This window comes from Puntigrus tetrazona, chromosome 25 (assembly GCF_018831695.1).
Source record: "Puntigrus tetrazona isolate hp1 chromosome 25, ASM1883169v1, whole genome shotgun sequence".
Taxonomy (NCBI): domain Eukaryota; kingdom Metazoa; phylum Chordata; class Actinopteri; order Cypriniformes; family Cyprinidae; genus Puntigrus; species Puntigrus tetrazona.
In genome coordinates, this window is record NC_056723.1 from 16,073,736 (window position 1) to 16,087,181 (window position 13,446).

The 13,446-nt window shown below is 39.0% G+C and overlaps 1 protein-coding gene across 2 annotated transcripts; it reads right to left on the reverse strand.

Annotated features, from left to right (window-relative positions):
* Positions 1–1,014: 1,014 nt before the first annotated feature.
* fbxo31 (F-box protein 31) lies at positions 1,015–12,050 on the reverse strand. 2 transcript variants are annotated; one of them, XM_043228299.1, is made up of 10 exons: positions 11,602–12,050; positions 10,172–10,243; positions 8,901–8,987; positions 7,407–7,483; positions 6,139–6,306; positions 5,991–6,065; positions 5,363–5,472; positions 5,127–5,280; positions 3,852–4,186; positions 1,015–3,203 (listed from the first exon to the last, which is right to left on the reverse strand). In XM_043228299.1, the coding sequence occupies exons 1-10, from the start codon at positions 11,981–11,983 to the stop codon at positions 2,981–2,983; spliced, it is 1,683 nt and encodes a 560-aa protein (XP_043084234.1). In that variant the 5' UTR covers positions 11,984–12,050; the 3' UTR covers positions 1,015–2,980. The 2 variants fall into 2 exon arrangements, with proteins under 2 accessions (XP_043084234.1, XP_043084235.1); XM_043228300.1 differs by lacking the exon at positions 8,901–8,987 and having other exon boundaries at positions 11,602–12,048.
* Positions 12,051–13,446: the final 1,396 nt, after the last annotated feature.

Below are 13,446 nucleotides of genomic sequence, written 5' to 3' on the forward strand. Positions count from 1 at the left end.
ATTTTATGAGATGGATTAATAATTTACGTTTATATCCTTCTTTATGACATTTCATAACATTATGTCAGAACGACCTGGGAACTGGGATTTTGTGCTGCAGCAGCAGCTTTCAGAAAAGGGCTTTCTCCGCGTTCCCAAACGATTACTGGTATATAGTCAGGGTGGCCTGAGGATCAGTGAACGCTTCCCTGCCAAGAACATCTCTGTAGGACCTTCACTCCTCCAGCACATTACAAGCTGTGGAGCTTCTGGATGAAGCTGGACATTTGGTACCTGGGGTTGCTGCACACTGATCATCAGAGGTCACTAGGTCATGGAGGTCAACCTTCTCTGGCCAAAACCGAACCAGTGCATCTTCCACCCTCAATGGCAGAGTGGCCACTGAGATGCTCCCAGTCAAAAGTGCTATCGCGATGAGGTTGTGTTTGCAGAGCACTGCTTCCAAGAGGGGAATCCACATCTTCTATTTGAGGCCTGTAAGTTCTTGTCCATGCTTACCGCCACTTACATGGTCTCTGGAAGCCTGGCTAGTCATCCCTGGGCCATCTTGCTAGCTCACTCGGGCCAGCGAGATCACCAAGTTCAAGGCTCAATCGTGCAGCTGATGAGCTCCTTCAAAGCAGATGATAACCCAATAACATTTAACACCAGGACCCGTTCTATATCTGTCATGCTTTCTGCACCATTCTCTTCTACGGACCAGACACTGCCTTAATGACTGTGAAGGGCAAGGACTGGCGATGGCGCTAGCAACAGCTATCCCAAGGTATACTCAAGATAACCCAAATTAACCAATTTATTTTACCCCACCAGAACGCAGTATATTTTTTTAATCAGGAATCAGGGCTGCCAGGGTTTCACAGCCAACTGTTTTTAGTGTTAAATATACTGTACATATAGAGGTTATATACCCACTCAAGTTTAGATTTGATATAAAAATGCTAATTTTATCATATGCCAAATAAATGTCTAAGCGACTAACATTTCACACTTCAAAATAAAAGTCAGACAACATTCAAGTTTTTCCTCCATTTTATTGAGAACAAACGAAGGCTAAAGCTGCAAACCTCCCTGAAATTGAATGCAACGGGTGCATACTAGTCATGAATTTGCGCTTTGAGATTTTCTAACTGGCAAATTTACATGGATGATAATAATTCAACTATTGACAATATTCTGAACGCTTTCCCACAGATTAACATCAAATATAAACACCTGTACTGGACGCATGACTCACTAATGGAGCTGATTTGCTGCAGAAATGATCACGCTTGCTGACAACCTGTTTTACTTTCAATATAAACTACAAAATTAAGCGTACATTAAGTGTATAAACCTGTTTTAGGCACAGTGTTTAATCTAAATGAGCAATTTAAACACACAATGATCTTTAAATCAATGAATCGTGACGATACAAAGGGGGCAAAACTTGATTTTATCCACTTGGAAGTGAAAAATCTAAGCCAATGGGGTAGCCTTTAAGACGTTAATTGTATAAATGTTTCGAAACATGATTCAAATAGGTATGAGCCAATATAAACGGCATAAAATCACACGTTATTTGGAATAAAATCAATAGTTGTACGATATCAGTCCACATAAACGGCCAATCCTAAGAGAATATTACACTTAAAACAATTACCACTCAACTCAGAGGTCGTAAACACAGGCAATATACTTAAATTAGTTCATCGATCATATATACAATCATCCCTAAAACAAAGCTGAAATATGCTGATAAATGTTTAAATATTTTCAACGCATTTACATATATATTCACTTTACATTATATTGATTTCATTTCACTTTTTTTTCCCATTTTCAAATGCTAGTAATGCTGCAGTCAAATACAAAAGTATAGCCGGAGCGATTCTGCCTCCGATAAATGTCTATGCTGCGTAGGGAAGAGCACTTGGAAGAGAGCTGCACAGCTAGAGGAACAGAATCACCATCGTGTGAAAACGAGACAGTCTTCGTGGTCGTAAAATTTGGCGTAAAACCAATTAGCTATTCGCTTAGAAATTTAACAGTATGCAAGGTAGAAGTTAAAGAAAAGGTTCAGCCACGAATGACCCTCAGGCCATTCGAGATGTATATGAGCTTGTTGGAGAAATGGAGCAATACATCAGTTCCTGTAAATGGGTGCCGTCAGAACGAGGGTCCAAAACAGCTGACAAACCTCACAATAATCCACACCACTCCAGTGAAGTGAAAAGCTGCATTTTTATAAAGAAACCAATCCATCGTTAAGACGATTTAACTTTAAACCATGTTCTCATTCTGACGGCACCCATTCACTGTAAAGGATCCACTGGTGAACAAATGACTTAATGTCTCTGATGAAGAAACAAACCCATCTACACGTTGTATGGCATGAGGGCGAGTACGTTTTGAGCACATTGTTGGGTGAACCGTTTCTTTAAATTATTTTTGTATTTTTTTTAGTGTACATATCAATAGATGCATAATGAAGTGATAAAACCGACAACATTTGCAGCGAAAAAAAGCATCTGGAAGTCGATAGTTTGAGTGAGCGCTGACAGAAAAAAAAAAAAAAAAAAAAAAAAAGCTTTTCCAAATACGATGTGGACTTTTTACAAATAAACTGATAAAATATGTTAAAAGCAACCGCAGATGTTGCCACATTGAGGACGAACGCTTCTAAGATTATTTCTAAAGCACAAAACCACAGGATTTCAGAGTCTGAAGATCAGAGGCACGCTCAGCTGAGTATACTGAAGTATAATTTTCACATTGTTGTCGTCTTCATCGCCATTTCCAGGTTACAAAAATAAATTAATTAAAAAGCTGATAAGAAAGGCCTAATATAATACAACTGTACGGGCATGTGGCTTAAATACACAGGTGCGGATGCGAGCAGGTGTGTGTGTGTGTGTGTGTGTGTGTGTGTGTGTGTGTGTCAGCAGGGAGGTAATGCCAGAGGATGTGCCTGATGGGAAAGGTAGTGTGAGGTTTGCTATCAGGATGTCCATGACTGCATGTTGCGGAGCATGGCCTCGAAGCGCTCCATGCTGGGGGCCTGAGCGTGGGACAGCTGGTCGTTCAGACGACTGTACAGACTGAAGGACTTCAGCTCCAGCCAAATGAAGCCGAGGCGGTCGTCATCGAAGAGCACGAACAGACCCGGAGTGCGCTCTGGACTCGTGAAGCCGTGCCCGGCGATCAGGCCTGTCCCGTAAAAACTGAAACACATGAAGGAAATACATATAATATTTATATATATATGTATATGTATGTGTGTGTGTGTGTGTGTGTGTGTGTGTGAGAGAGTGTATTATAAAATGTTTAAATAATTTTTAATAATTTTACTTATTTAAATAAGTTTTATTTAGTTTATATTGAGATAAAAAGTTAATATATTTAAAAAAATCAGCCAAAATAAGTTTTTGTTTACATATGTGTGTACTTTAAATATCTATATATAAATACAAACGCATGTATGTATATTAAATATATATATATATATATATATATATATATATTTTAACAAATTAAACTTTGTAATTGACTTACATGAAGTAGCTTATTTCTGTTTTATAAAATATAATAACCGTTTTCATTAATTGTTGAATATTGCATCTGTATAAGAATTTCATTATATATTAATAATAACAATTTTCGTAAATGATATTAAATATTAAGAAACTAAAACAGTATAAAAGCAAACTTAGAATGCATGTTACCAGTATGTTAGTCATTTATTAGTTATTATAAGTTGTGTATAAATAATTCATTAATAGTCAGAAAACAAATAAAGGCGATATAAAAATATAAGCGCTGTTAAACTTGAACATTATGAAGTACCGTGTACGGGACAGCAGCGGACTCACCACATCTTGCAGGTTCGAGGGTACACTTCATTACGGGCCATGACTCCCAGAGGCAGCACAAACGGCTGTGATTCAGAAGCAGAGCTGCAGGCAGCGCCCGGCTCCCCGTCCTCCACTCCAGCAGGGGGAGCCGAATCGGAGCCCTCCGCAGCCTCCGCAGCAGCCTCGGTCGGGGCGTCCCGGGCCTGTGGACCCCTCTGGGCCTCCTCGTGCACCCCCAGCACCAGACGGGAGAGCTCCTCCATGCTCCGCTGGTGCTCCAGGTCCGGCAGAAGCACCGGCCGGTTCAGGTCGATCTCTAACGTCAGCTGACCCGCCGGGACGTTGGGGTCACCCTACGAACAAACGAGTGAGCTGACCAACACGCACTACACACTAATTTGACCTTTTACTTTTGCGTTTATGTAAAGTCTGTGTAAATGTGGAGTCTATTTAAATTTGTTCATTTGTAAAGTATGTAGCTTAACTATATACACTACTGTATTTACTGAATATTGATTTTAATTGTATTTTTCTGCTCAAAAAATACAAACTTTGCTTGTATTAGATTTGTACGTATTATTATTAGAATTATTCTAGAATTATTAAGCTATAATTATTTACACAAATGTGTACAAACAATTTAATGTGAATAAAAAAAAAATTCATTACATGTATTTCAGTTTATTTTATTTATTTTGCCTAATACAAAATATTATATATAAATATATATATATATAAAAAAATGTTAGTGTTTTTAAATAAGTTTATTTTGTGTATTTTGTTTAATTTTAATAAATACTAACAAATTTTATTACATGCATTTACATGTTTTATTTTTTTGTCTATTACATTTAATATGCCTATTGATAAGAATAATTTAAATAAATTGATGCACTTTATGTAGACACAGTACAGTATGTGTATTTGAAAATATAATATGCAATTAATAATAACTATCATTATTATAAACTATTTAACCAATGAACTACAATACTTTATAAAATAATAATAATAGTGATAATAACAATAATAAAAATGTTTACTTGTATATGGGTCAAAGACGTTAAGATGTCTGCATCAAAAAAAACAAAACAAAAGTGATTTTATATCTATAGAAAGCACATTAAATGTAGGTAGAGGTTTTAATGTTGTAGAGAATAAAAATTTGGTTGAAACAATGTTACATTCAGTGTAACAATATTTATTATTAAATGATGCTTTTTTTTTGTATTCCGTGCTAATTCAATGTCACCCGACTGGAACGTACAGGTGTTGATTTGAGGGCAGACTCACGGTGAGTTTGGTGGCTTTGGCCCTGGAGTCGTGGAAGCTCAGCATGATGATCTCCAGCCCGTGACTGCCGTACGTCCCTTTGAAGAGGCCCGGCTGCAGCAGGTCTGAAGGGAGGCACGGGGGCAGATAAATCCGCCGGTACGTCAGGCAATTACTGAAACCCGGAAACACACGGTTAGACGCGCACCCCGAACCCACGGAAATGACTCGATGTGGGCAAGAGGCGGGAGACGCACTCGTATTGGCTGGTGTAAATGAACTTCATGAGGATCAGCTCCTGCATGTGCTCGTGGAAAATGTCCTCCAGCGTCCTCCCCCATTCCTCCTCCAACCACGTCCTGAACTCCTGCGCAGACGCACGGGGCTCAGAGTACATCCACAAACTGTGCTTTACCTCAAAATCTGTCTTAAAGGGACGGTTCACCCCAAAATGAAAACTCTGTCATTATTTAGGCACCTTCGTTTCAAACCTGTAAGGACTCTCTGTTCAACTTCTGAACGAAAATCACAATGTTTATATATGAGAGCTCCCTGACCCTCCACGGACGGATAATAACACCACGAACAAAATCCAGAAACCTCTTTAAAATAGTCCACAGGACATCGGTTCATCCACAGCATCAGAATCGGTTGATAATTGCTTTAAATGTAAATATCGGCATGTATATGAAAACTTATGGCTGATAAAACGATGCTGATAAGTGTTGTATAGATTGCTGTATATAGAAAGCTAGATAAAAAAAAACATCTCCATTTGTGTTGTGAAGACGAACGGAGGTCTTATGGGTTAGAAAGGACGAGGTAAACAATTCTACAGTTTTCATTTTTGACCGAACTATCCCTTTAACAAGTCGGGTTTCCTACCTCTTGCCTTCCTCCAGGCATGCGATGGTGATCGGTCTGGTTGCATTTGGTGGAAAATTCGTCTTTCTTCACAGTCTGGAAGGAAAAAAAAAAAAAAAAGGTCAATATCTTGTGGAAAATAACGGTGGTGGAAATAGAGTAGATCTACCTGAATGTCTCCTTTATGAGGGCCCTTGTGTCCGTACATGCACTCGACCGTGGCTTTGTTTTTCTCCCACATATGGATGCGGAAGAGCGGCCGTCTGCGCATGGGGTCCTCCACACGGGGATCATGGGGCGGTAAATACATCCAGCCGATGATGAACAGCCCGTCAACCTACAATAACCACCGAAGCAACAAAGAGTTGCATGTTTCTACGACTCTACAATTGATTTGCGTCTTATACACGTTGGGTTTGATTTTTCAAGCAGCTCTTGTGAAGTCCAGTTCATGCGCAATTCTCCAAAAACGTTATCAAGTATAAACTCTATGATAATAAACTGACTAGACAGATGCTAACGTGTGTGCAAACCGGCATACTTTAGCATACTCGCACTTATTACAGAAATAATACACTTAAAAATAAGTATATTTCAGCATTTCACTTCAGAAGGTCTTCATTAAGTCCTCTGAACCGTGATGAGCACTTATGATGGATTTATGCACTTTGTTTTTTTTATTCACTGCCATTTTATAGCTTGGATATTTTTAATTTAACTCGGATTGTATTTGTCTGAAAGAAGAAAGTCATATATAACCAGGATGGCTTGAGTGTGAGTAAATCATGGGGTAATTTTCATTTCTGGGGGAACTATCCCCTTTAAAGTAAATGTTTATTAAGTAGGACTTAATTAGACCTTTTATATGCGATTTCATGGTAAATATGGTTAAAGTGTACTGGTGACTAGACTGACAAGAAATGATGGTAAACTTTAATACTGAAATATGATATAAATATGAAATATTATGAGTGCACTGAAATTGCACAATTAAAGCGATCTAGAATAACACACTACAGTTACAGTAGAAGATCAAGTACTTTGGTTTGCTGGTCAAAACATAAAACAAATGCACTTCTTTCAAGAAAGGATTATTAAAACATTTTAAAATGTACTTTAATGTAAGTCTTGTCATTTGAAACAGTGTTTTAAAACAGTAATAAAAGTGAACGCTCAAGTTCATTTAAGCGGCTTTTCGTATTTTTCATCATCAAGTCATTTTAACTTCAATTTTGTCACGCTTCTTAAATATTTCCATATACCTTTTTTCCAGTTAGGACATTTTATTGCACGCTAGCATGCCCCAAAACGTGACATAAAGCGCCACAATCATCTTTGGACTACGTACGTGTTTTGTATTTGAATTGTGACACTACACATACGTATTTTTTTGCATTTGCTATCGTTCTTTGGTGCTCTTTCCCGGTGTGATCTTACCACCACGTTCAGCAGTCCTCCGTAGGGCCCGATGTCAGGCTGCCAGAGACCCAGGATGTGTCTATAGGGATGTAACACTGCGAAACAAAGAGCGTGGCGTTAAAACAGCACGCAACGCGAAAGAGCGTTCGGTGGGATCACGTCGCTTTCTGCATTCGGCGTGAAGTCAAGGATGCATATGGAGTGTGTGAGTATATGCAGCGTATCTGCCATGCAACAACCCAAGGCTAATATTCACCCACGCCTGCTCTCTTTTACTCATTTGCGTCTCAGATAGTGAGCTGATGTTAGCAGTCGTCTGCACCCTGTGCCCATCACACACACACACACACACACACACATGCAGGACACACAGGCGTGCTCACGCTCGCCAGAAGCTGCCCTTAAGCTGCTGTCACTTCAGTCTGTCCCAAACCAAGGCTGTGTCCCAATTTGCAGACTACGCATATTAAATAATTAGCGCAAGACTAGAGACTATTCCAGTTGGAAGGGAACGTGATGACAAAACAGAGCGCCGATATATTAAATTAAAAGCAATAATATAAAGTTATGGATGAATGAATAATGTAGCAATGCAACAATATGGACAACTGTTGTTGCAAAGAAAAAAGTAAGTACTTTATGTGCTTTCCCATCAGCAGTGAAGTAAACACTTTTATCCTGTAGCACAATCATGCAACTTGGGATTCAGCCTTAAAGGAAAGATCCAGGTTCATAATAAGACTCTGTGACGGGAAAGTAGTCATTTAGAAACTATTTAGCTATTAAATCATGCTTTTCGTTTATTAAAGTAAAGCTGAAATAATGAGTTTAAAAAAAAAAAATGTTAAAGCAATAAAATGGCAAAAACAGAAATAAAAAGCTAATATAAATATAAAAGGTGAATAGAAATAAAACCCTCAAACTACAATACTAAAATTGAATACTAAATTGAAAAAAAAAAAAAAAAAAAAATGAATGAGAAAAATATAATAATAAATAAAATGCAAATATTTAACGTTTGTTCATTTGATGACTGGGTAACATATAAGACGGCTGTTCTATTCTTTGAATTAGTTCGATTAAAACGGTCTGAAAAGTTACAGACACTCATTTTGAGATTTGCTTAATATTACAGTGTTATTACATTATTAATATAAAGATCAATATCAAATAAATAAAATGTACCAATACTCCCAATACTCCAATATTTAATCTCGTTTCTCATTTACAGTGGAAATTTTTTGTCTGCTTTTAATATTTCAATACAAAAAAAAAATGTCTAAATTGTTTTTTTGGTGAGATTATTATTCAAGATAGCTAAAAACATTTGGATTTAAACAGTTGCTTTTTGGTGTGCTTCTGCACACGGTGCAAACTACATATTTGCGCACTCTTAATCGTATCTAATTTTGGATTTTATTGTCCTGTAATACATTACGCTAAGATATCACCGCAAAGCCTCCACACACACACACACACACACACACACACACACACACGGTCAGTACATACAGTGTGTGTACACGTCCCGATAGTCCATGTGCTCATAATCAGGGAGGAGCTTCATAAAGCGTCCCGACTTCACCTGCGGGTTCACACCTGGACAGGTACGCAGGTGAGAGAGCCACAAGGCAGAGTGAGAAGCACACTCACACACGTGGGAGAGTCACGAGTGTTTCGTTTTGCGTTTACCCATGTTTATTTCATCTAGCATATCCACCCTTCAAATCAGCTTCATTATACACAAACGCCACGCTGACTATTGAGGGATCCTCCTGCTATTTTTGGTTGAAACAAACACTGGTACTGATAATAAACATCCTGTACAGACAGACTGTATAATAAATATACTGAAATAAATATAAAACGCATTGAGAAAATGATAAATGGTGTGTAATGGGGTGCAGCGATAACATCTCATTAACAAACAGACCTTATTTTCCCACTGAAGAGACTGAAGGGCATTTAACTGACATTACACACTAGATAGTGACAGACTTCCAAGGCTGCTAACGTTTACTAAAACTATTAAAAACATTTTTGGTAGTTAGAATAATTAGCTGTATAATATGCCAAAAATAAAATCTCTCAAATAGCCAGTGGATGCTCTGCAGCGAATGGGTGCCGTCAGAATGAGTCCAAACATCACAATAATCCACAACCACTCCAGTTCATCAGGTAACAACTTGTGGAGCTAAAAAAGCTTTGTGTTTGGGAGAAAATAATGCATGAAGATTTCAAAGCAGCTTGTCTGAATCAGGAGAGAAATCTGCTCAGAGCAAGCGCCGTTCACGAGCAGAAACGGTCCAGAACAGTTATTTATGTTGGTGGTTTTTGACAATGTTATATGAATTACAAGATTTCTTCACTTTTTTGACGGCACGGCAGCATCAAGGCATAAATAATTGCTCCAAACTGTTTGTCGTGGTGCTCTCAGAATAAGTTATACAAGGTAAACGATTGACAAAACGTCAAAAAAAGGCATGTCAGATCTAAACTAAATTATGAGAAGAAATTAAAGTTAAAGGATCTTAATGATGGGTTTGTTTCTCATAAACATACAGATTTTTTTGCATTAAGTGCATTAACCGATGAACTGGAGCGGCGTGGATGGTGATGTTTTTAATCAGCGTCATTCCGACGGCACCCATTCACTGCAGAGCGCCCGCTGGTGAGCAGCCCATGTGATGCTCCATTTCTCCAAAACTCACCTACACCTTTCAAATGTTCAACTATTCCTCAACTCTGTGTGGTATTTTAATATTGCCATTCGTTTTACTTACGTTTCACATACAGATCTCGGCTGGACATGCCCGCGACCTCCATCTTCCTCAGGTCGTCTCTCATACCGAACTCTGCAAGGAGAGAAAAACTCATGACAAACCAAGCTGGATCATAAAACACATCTCTTTAGTATATTTCAGCTCAGAATCAAATTGAAGGCTTATCCAGCGAGCCGATGATCAGCACAGCATGCACGTTTACTCTACTCTTATTCTACTTAATTCTATCGCTGTTTGTTAAACAGGTGGCGGTGTAATGACTGTTAGACCCGAGACGGGGTCACTTAAATGTCATTAACACGCCTGAGAACGTTATCAGGTATTTCACACCAGAGCTTTTGCCCAATCACTTGACTCCAGAAAGTTCAAGTATCGTATGTCATTTCACAGCAACAAAAAACGGGCAAACATTAACTCGGACGCGTGTTCATTTTTTTTGCTACTATTGCATCCGATATCTTTTGAGCCGTCTATCCAGGCGGCCTTTTAAGGATTTTAAAAGCCTGCCTACGATGCCTAGAAATGCTGTCTAAGACGGGCCGGTCAATAGGTTTTAAGACACGGTCCGTTTCTGATTTTACGGAGCATGAATCAATCAAGCAGAGAGCACTGAAACACAGGCCACTTTAGATCAAGAACAAGAAGGGGGTTATGAAAAGAAGAAATGTATTCTGGGTTAATGCCGTTGACAAACATTTAACAATTGATGAAATGATTAGGTGAGTCAATATATAAAAAAGAAAACTCAGAACTCTATGTATTTTAATATAATTTATAATAATCTCTCTCACAACCTAGATATTTTGGACCTGAAGGCTTGAAGCCTCACAAAACCTTAAAAAAAAATATATATATATATATATATATATATATATATATATATGTACACACACAAACATACATAAATACACATAAACACATTGATTAAATTAAATTATTATTACATTAAATAAGATACGTTCATATTTTTATTTTTATTTGTAGCAATAGCCAACAATGCATTTCAAAAAGGGTTAAAAAGATTTTTCTTTCATGCCAAAAATCATTAGGATATCAGACCATGTTCCACGAAAATATGTTGTGCATATCCTACCATACATTTACATCAAATCTTAATTCTGAATTAGTCTAGAATACTACTTCATACTAGAATACTACTACTTTGGCTAAGAACTTCATTTGGACACTTTTAAAGGCGATTTTCTTAATATTTATTTATTTGCTCCTTCAGATTCCAGATAGACCCAGACAACACACACACACACACACACACACACACACACACACACACACACACATATATAAACGGAAGGCTTATTTGTTCAGCCTTCAGGTGATGTATGGATCTCAGTGTTTGAGTGGGAGTCATAACAGGTGAGTATCGAGTGTCAGCCGCAGGCCTCCGTGTGTCGTGCAGCAGCCATTATTACCTTCCGTACACCTCCTCCTCCAGATGGTTTCCGTGTTGAGGATCTGCCTGAATTTCTTGCACACCAGCGCCAGGTTGGGCAGCGCAGCGCCGGGCAGAGAGGAGAAGATCTCCACCAGGATCTCCGGCGGCAGATCCAGCAGCGACTGCGGGTGCGGCGGTCCCGCGGAGGCCGAGGCCCCAGCCCCGAGTCCACCGGCTCCGCCGCCGCCGTCGGACTCGTCCTTCGTTTTGCCCACGACCCTCTCCTCTTCCTCCTCCTCGTCCATGTCCATGTCGGAGTCGCTGTCCTGATGCGGCTGGCTGTGCCTCTGCCGCCGCCTGCAGCGCCGCGACTGTCCCGCTCCGCAGAGCCTGGCGCACACCGCCATCCGGAGCAACATTACATCATCCCCGCGCCGCAGCCGCTGTCACCCGCAGTGCTCCGCCGCGTGCGTGCGCGCGCGCGACGCGCCCGGGCGGCTTCTCGTGACGTCACCGCGCAGCGCGTGCGGGCGTCGTCGCGTGCAGCAGGTTCGCGAAGCACCCGCCCGTACGCGTCAGCGGAAAGATGGCATGCGATAGAACCGTGCGACCCTGGACCGAAATCGAGATTTATAATACACGTTGATACACTGACGCGTGTTTGTCAGGGTAGGGTCATGTTTGACAGAGAGAGAGCTGTCAAGAAAATCACTTTTAAAACAGCCTTTATCAATGCATATTACTAAACGAAAATTCAGTTTTGATATATTTACGGGAGGAAATTTACCAGATATTTTCACGGAACATGATCTATAATACCCTAATGATTTTTGGCATAAAAGTCACATTAGTATATTTGACGTGCTTTTTTATACCGAAGGCAAAATAACAACATATTTTATAGGCTATTTGCTCATTTTGTTAGGAATATAGCATGTGCACGAGAAGAAGTGAGCTCAGTGTTTACAGGTTCTTTTACATTTTATAAATAAGGTTAAATACATGCACGTGTTTAGGAAAAAAAAAACTAAACAAAAATTAACAACCTGAAAACTTGTAATGCTCTGAAAGCACTGTATGTAAGCAGATAGATAGAGTCTAATAGGTTAATTGATCCATGTTCAGAGTGGTCCTGACTATTACTGTAATTATTTTCAGTCATTATACTGAAAATAAAAAGCAAAATCACCCAAAACAACTAAATGCGTCCTAGCACTTTTACTGTGTCTCGTTTTCCAACACTCATAAAAACCGTCCCTTTACAGGTTAGCTCATTTTTTTAAATTGATCTATATTCAGAGTGACCCTGAATATCCCTGTATTTGTTGTCTAGTCATTTTACTGTATAGTTTTGGAGACTCTGGTACCTTGTCAAATACCCGAATTAGAAATTGCATTGCATTGTATATCAGCATTGTATATTGTTATAATTATTTAATTGTAAATAGTTGAAAAACTTCATGTTCATGTATTCAGAGTTCCTCTATAGCGGCTTCTTTGCATGCTTTTGACCGCTTGCAGCACCTGTGAGTCATAAGTGCACGATTACACGCGCGCGCAAAAAAGGGAAACGGTATTCCCGCGGAAAACAAACTCCGGAAGAGTAGGTTTTCAAGTAGTTCTGTTTAGAAAAACGCGGAATAAAGTCAATCAGTCCCGATGGAGGACCTTGAAAGTGAGTAAACTGTGTGTGTGTGTGTGTGTGTGTGTGTATATGTGTATGTGTATATGTGTGTATATATATATATATATATATATATATATATATATATATAATCTGTTTAATTTTCATCTATCAATGTAAAGTTTCCCGATGAAAGTACCGAGTGCAGTTTCAGTGAGCATCTGCCCAATACAGTAAAACAGATGTTGTACTCAAAGG

What these genes read in the sequence shown, in the direction of transcription:
- fbxo31 (XM_043228299.1), bottom strand. Translation starts at nt 11,983, where the DNA reads ATGTTGCTCCGGATGGCGGTGTGCGCCAGGCTCTGCGGAGCGGGACAG. An exon ending in GAGGACTGCTGAACGTGGTG is followed by an intron (nt 6,307 to 7,406) that starts GTAAGATCACAC and finishes TGGTTATTGTAG; the next exon opens with GTTGACGGGCTGTTCATCAT. An exon ending in ATTTACACCAGCCAATACGA is followed by an intron (nt 5,281 to 5,362) that starts GTGCGTCTCCCG and finishes TCCGGGTTTCAG; the next exon opens with TAATTGCCTGACGTACCGGC.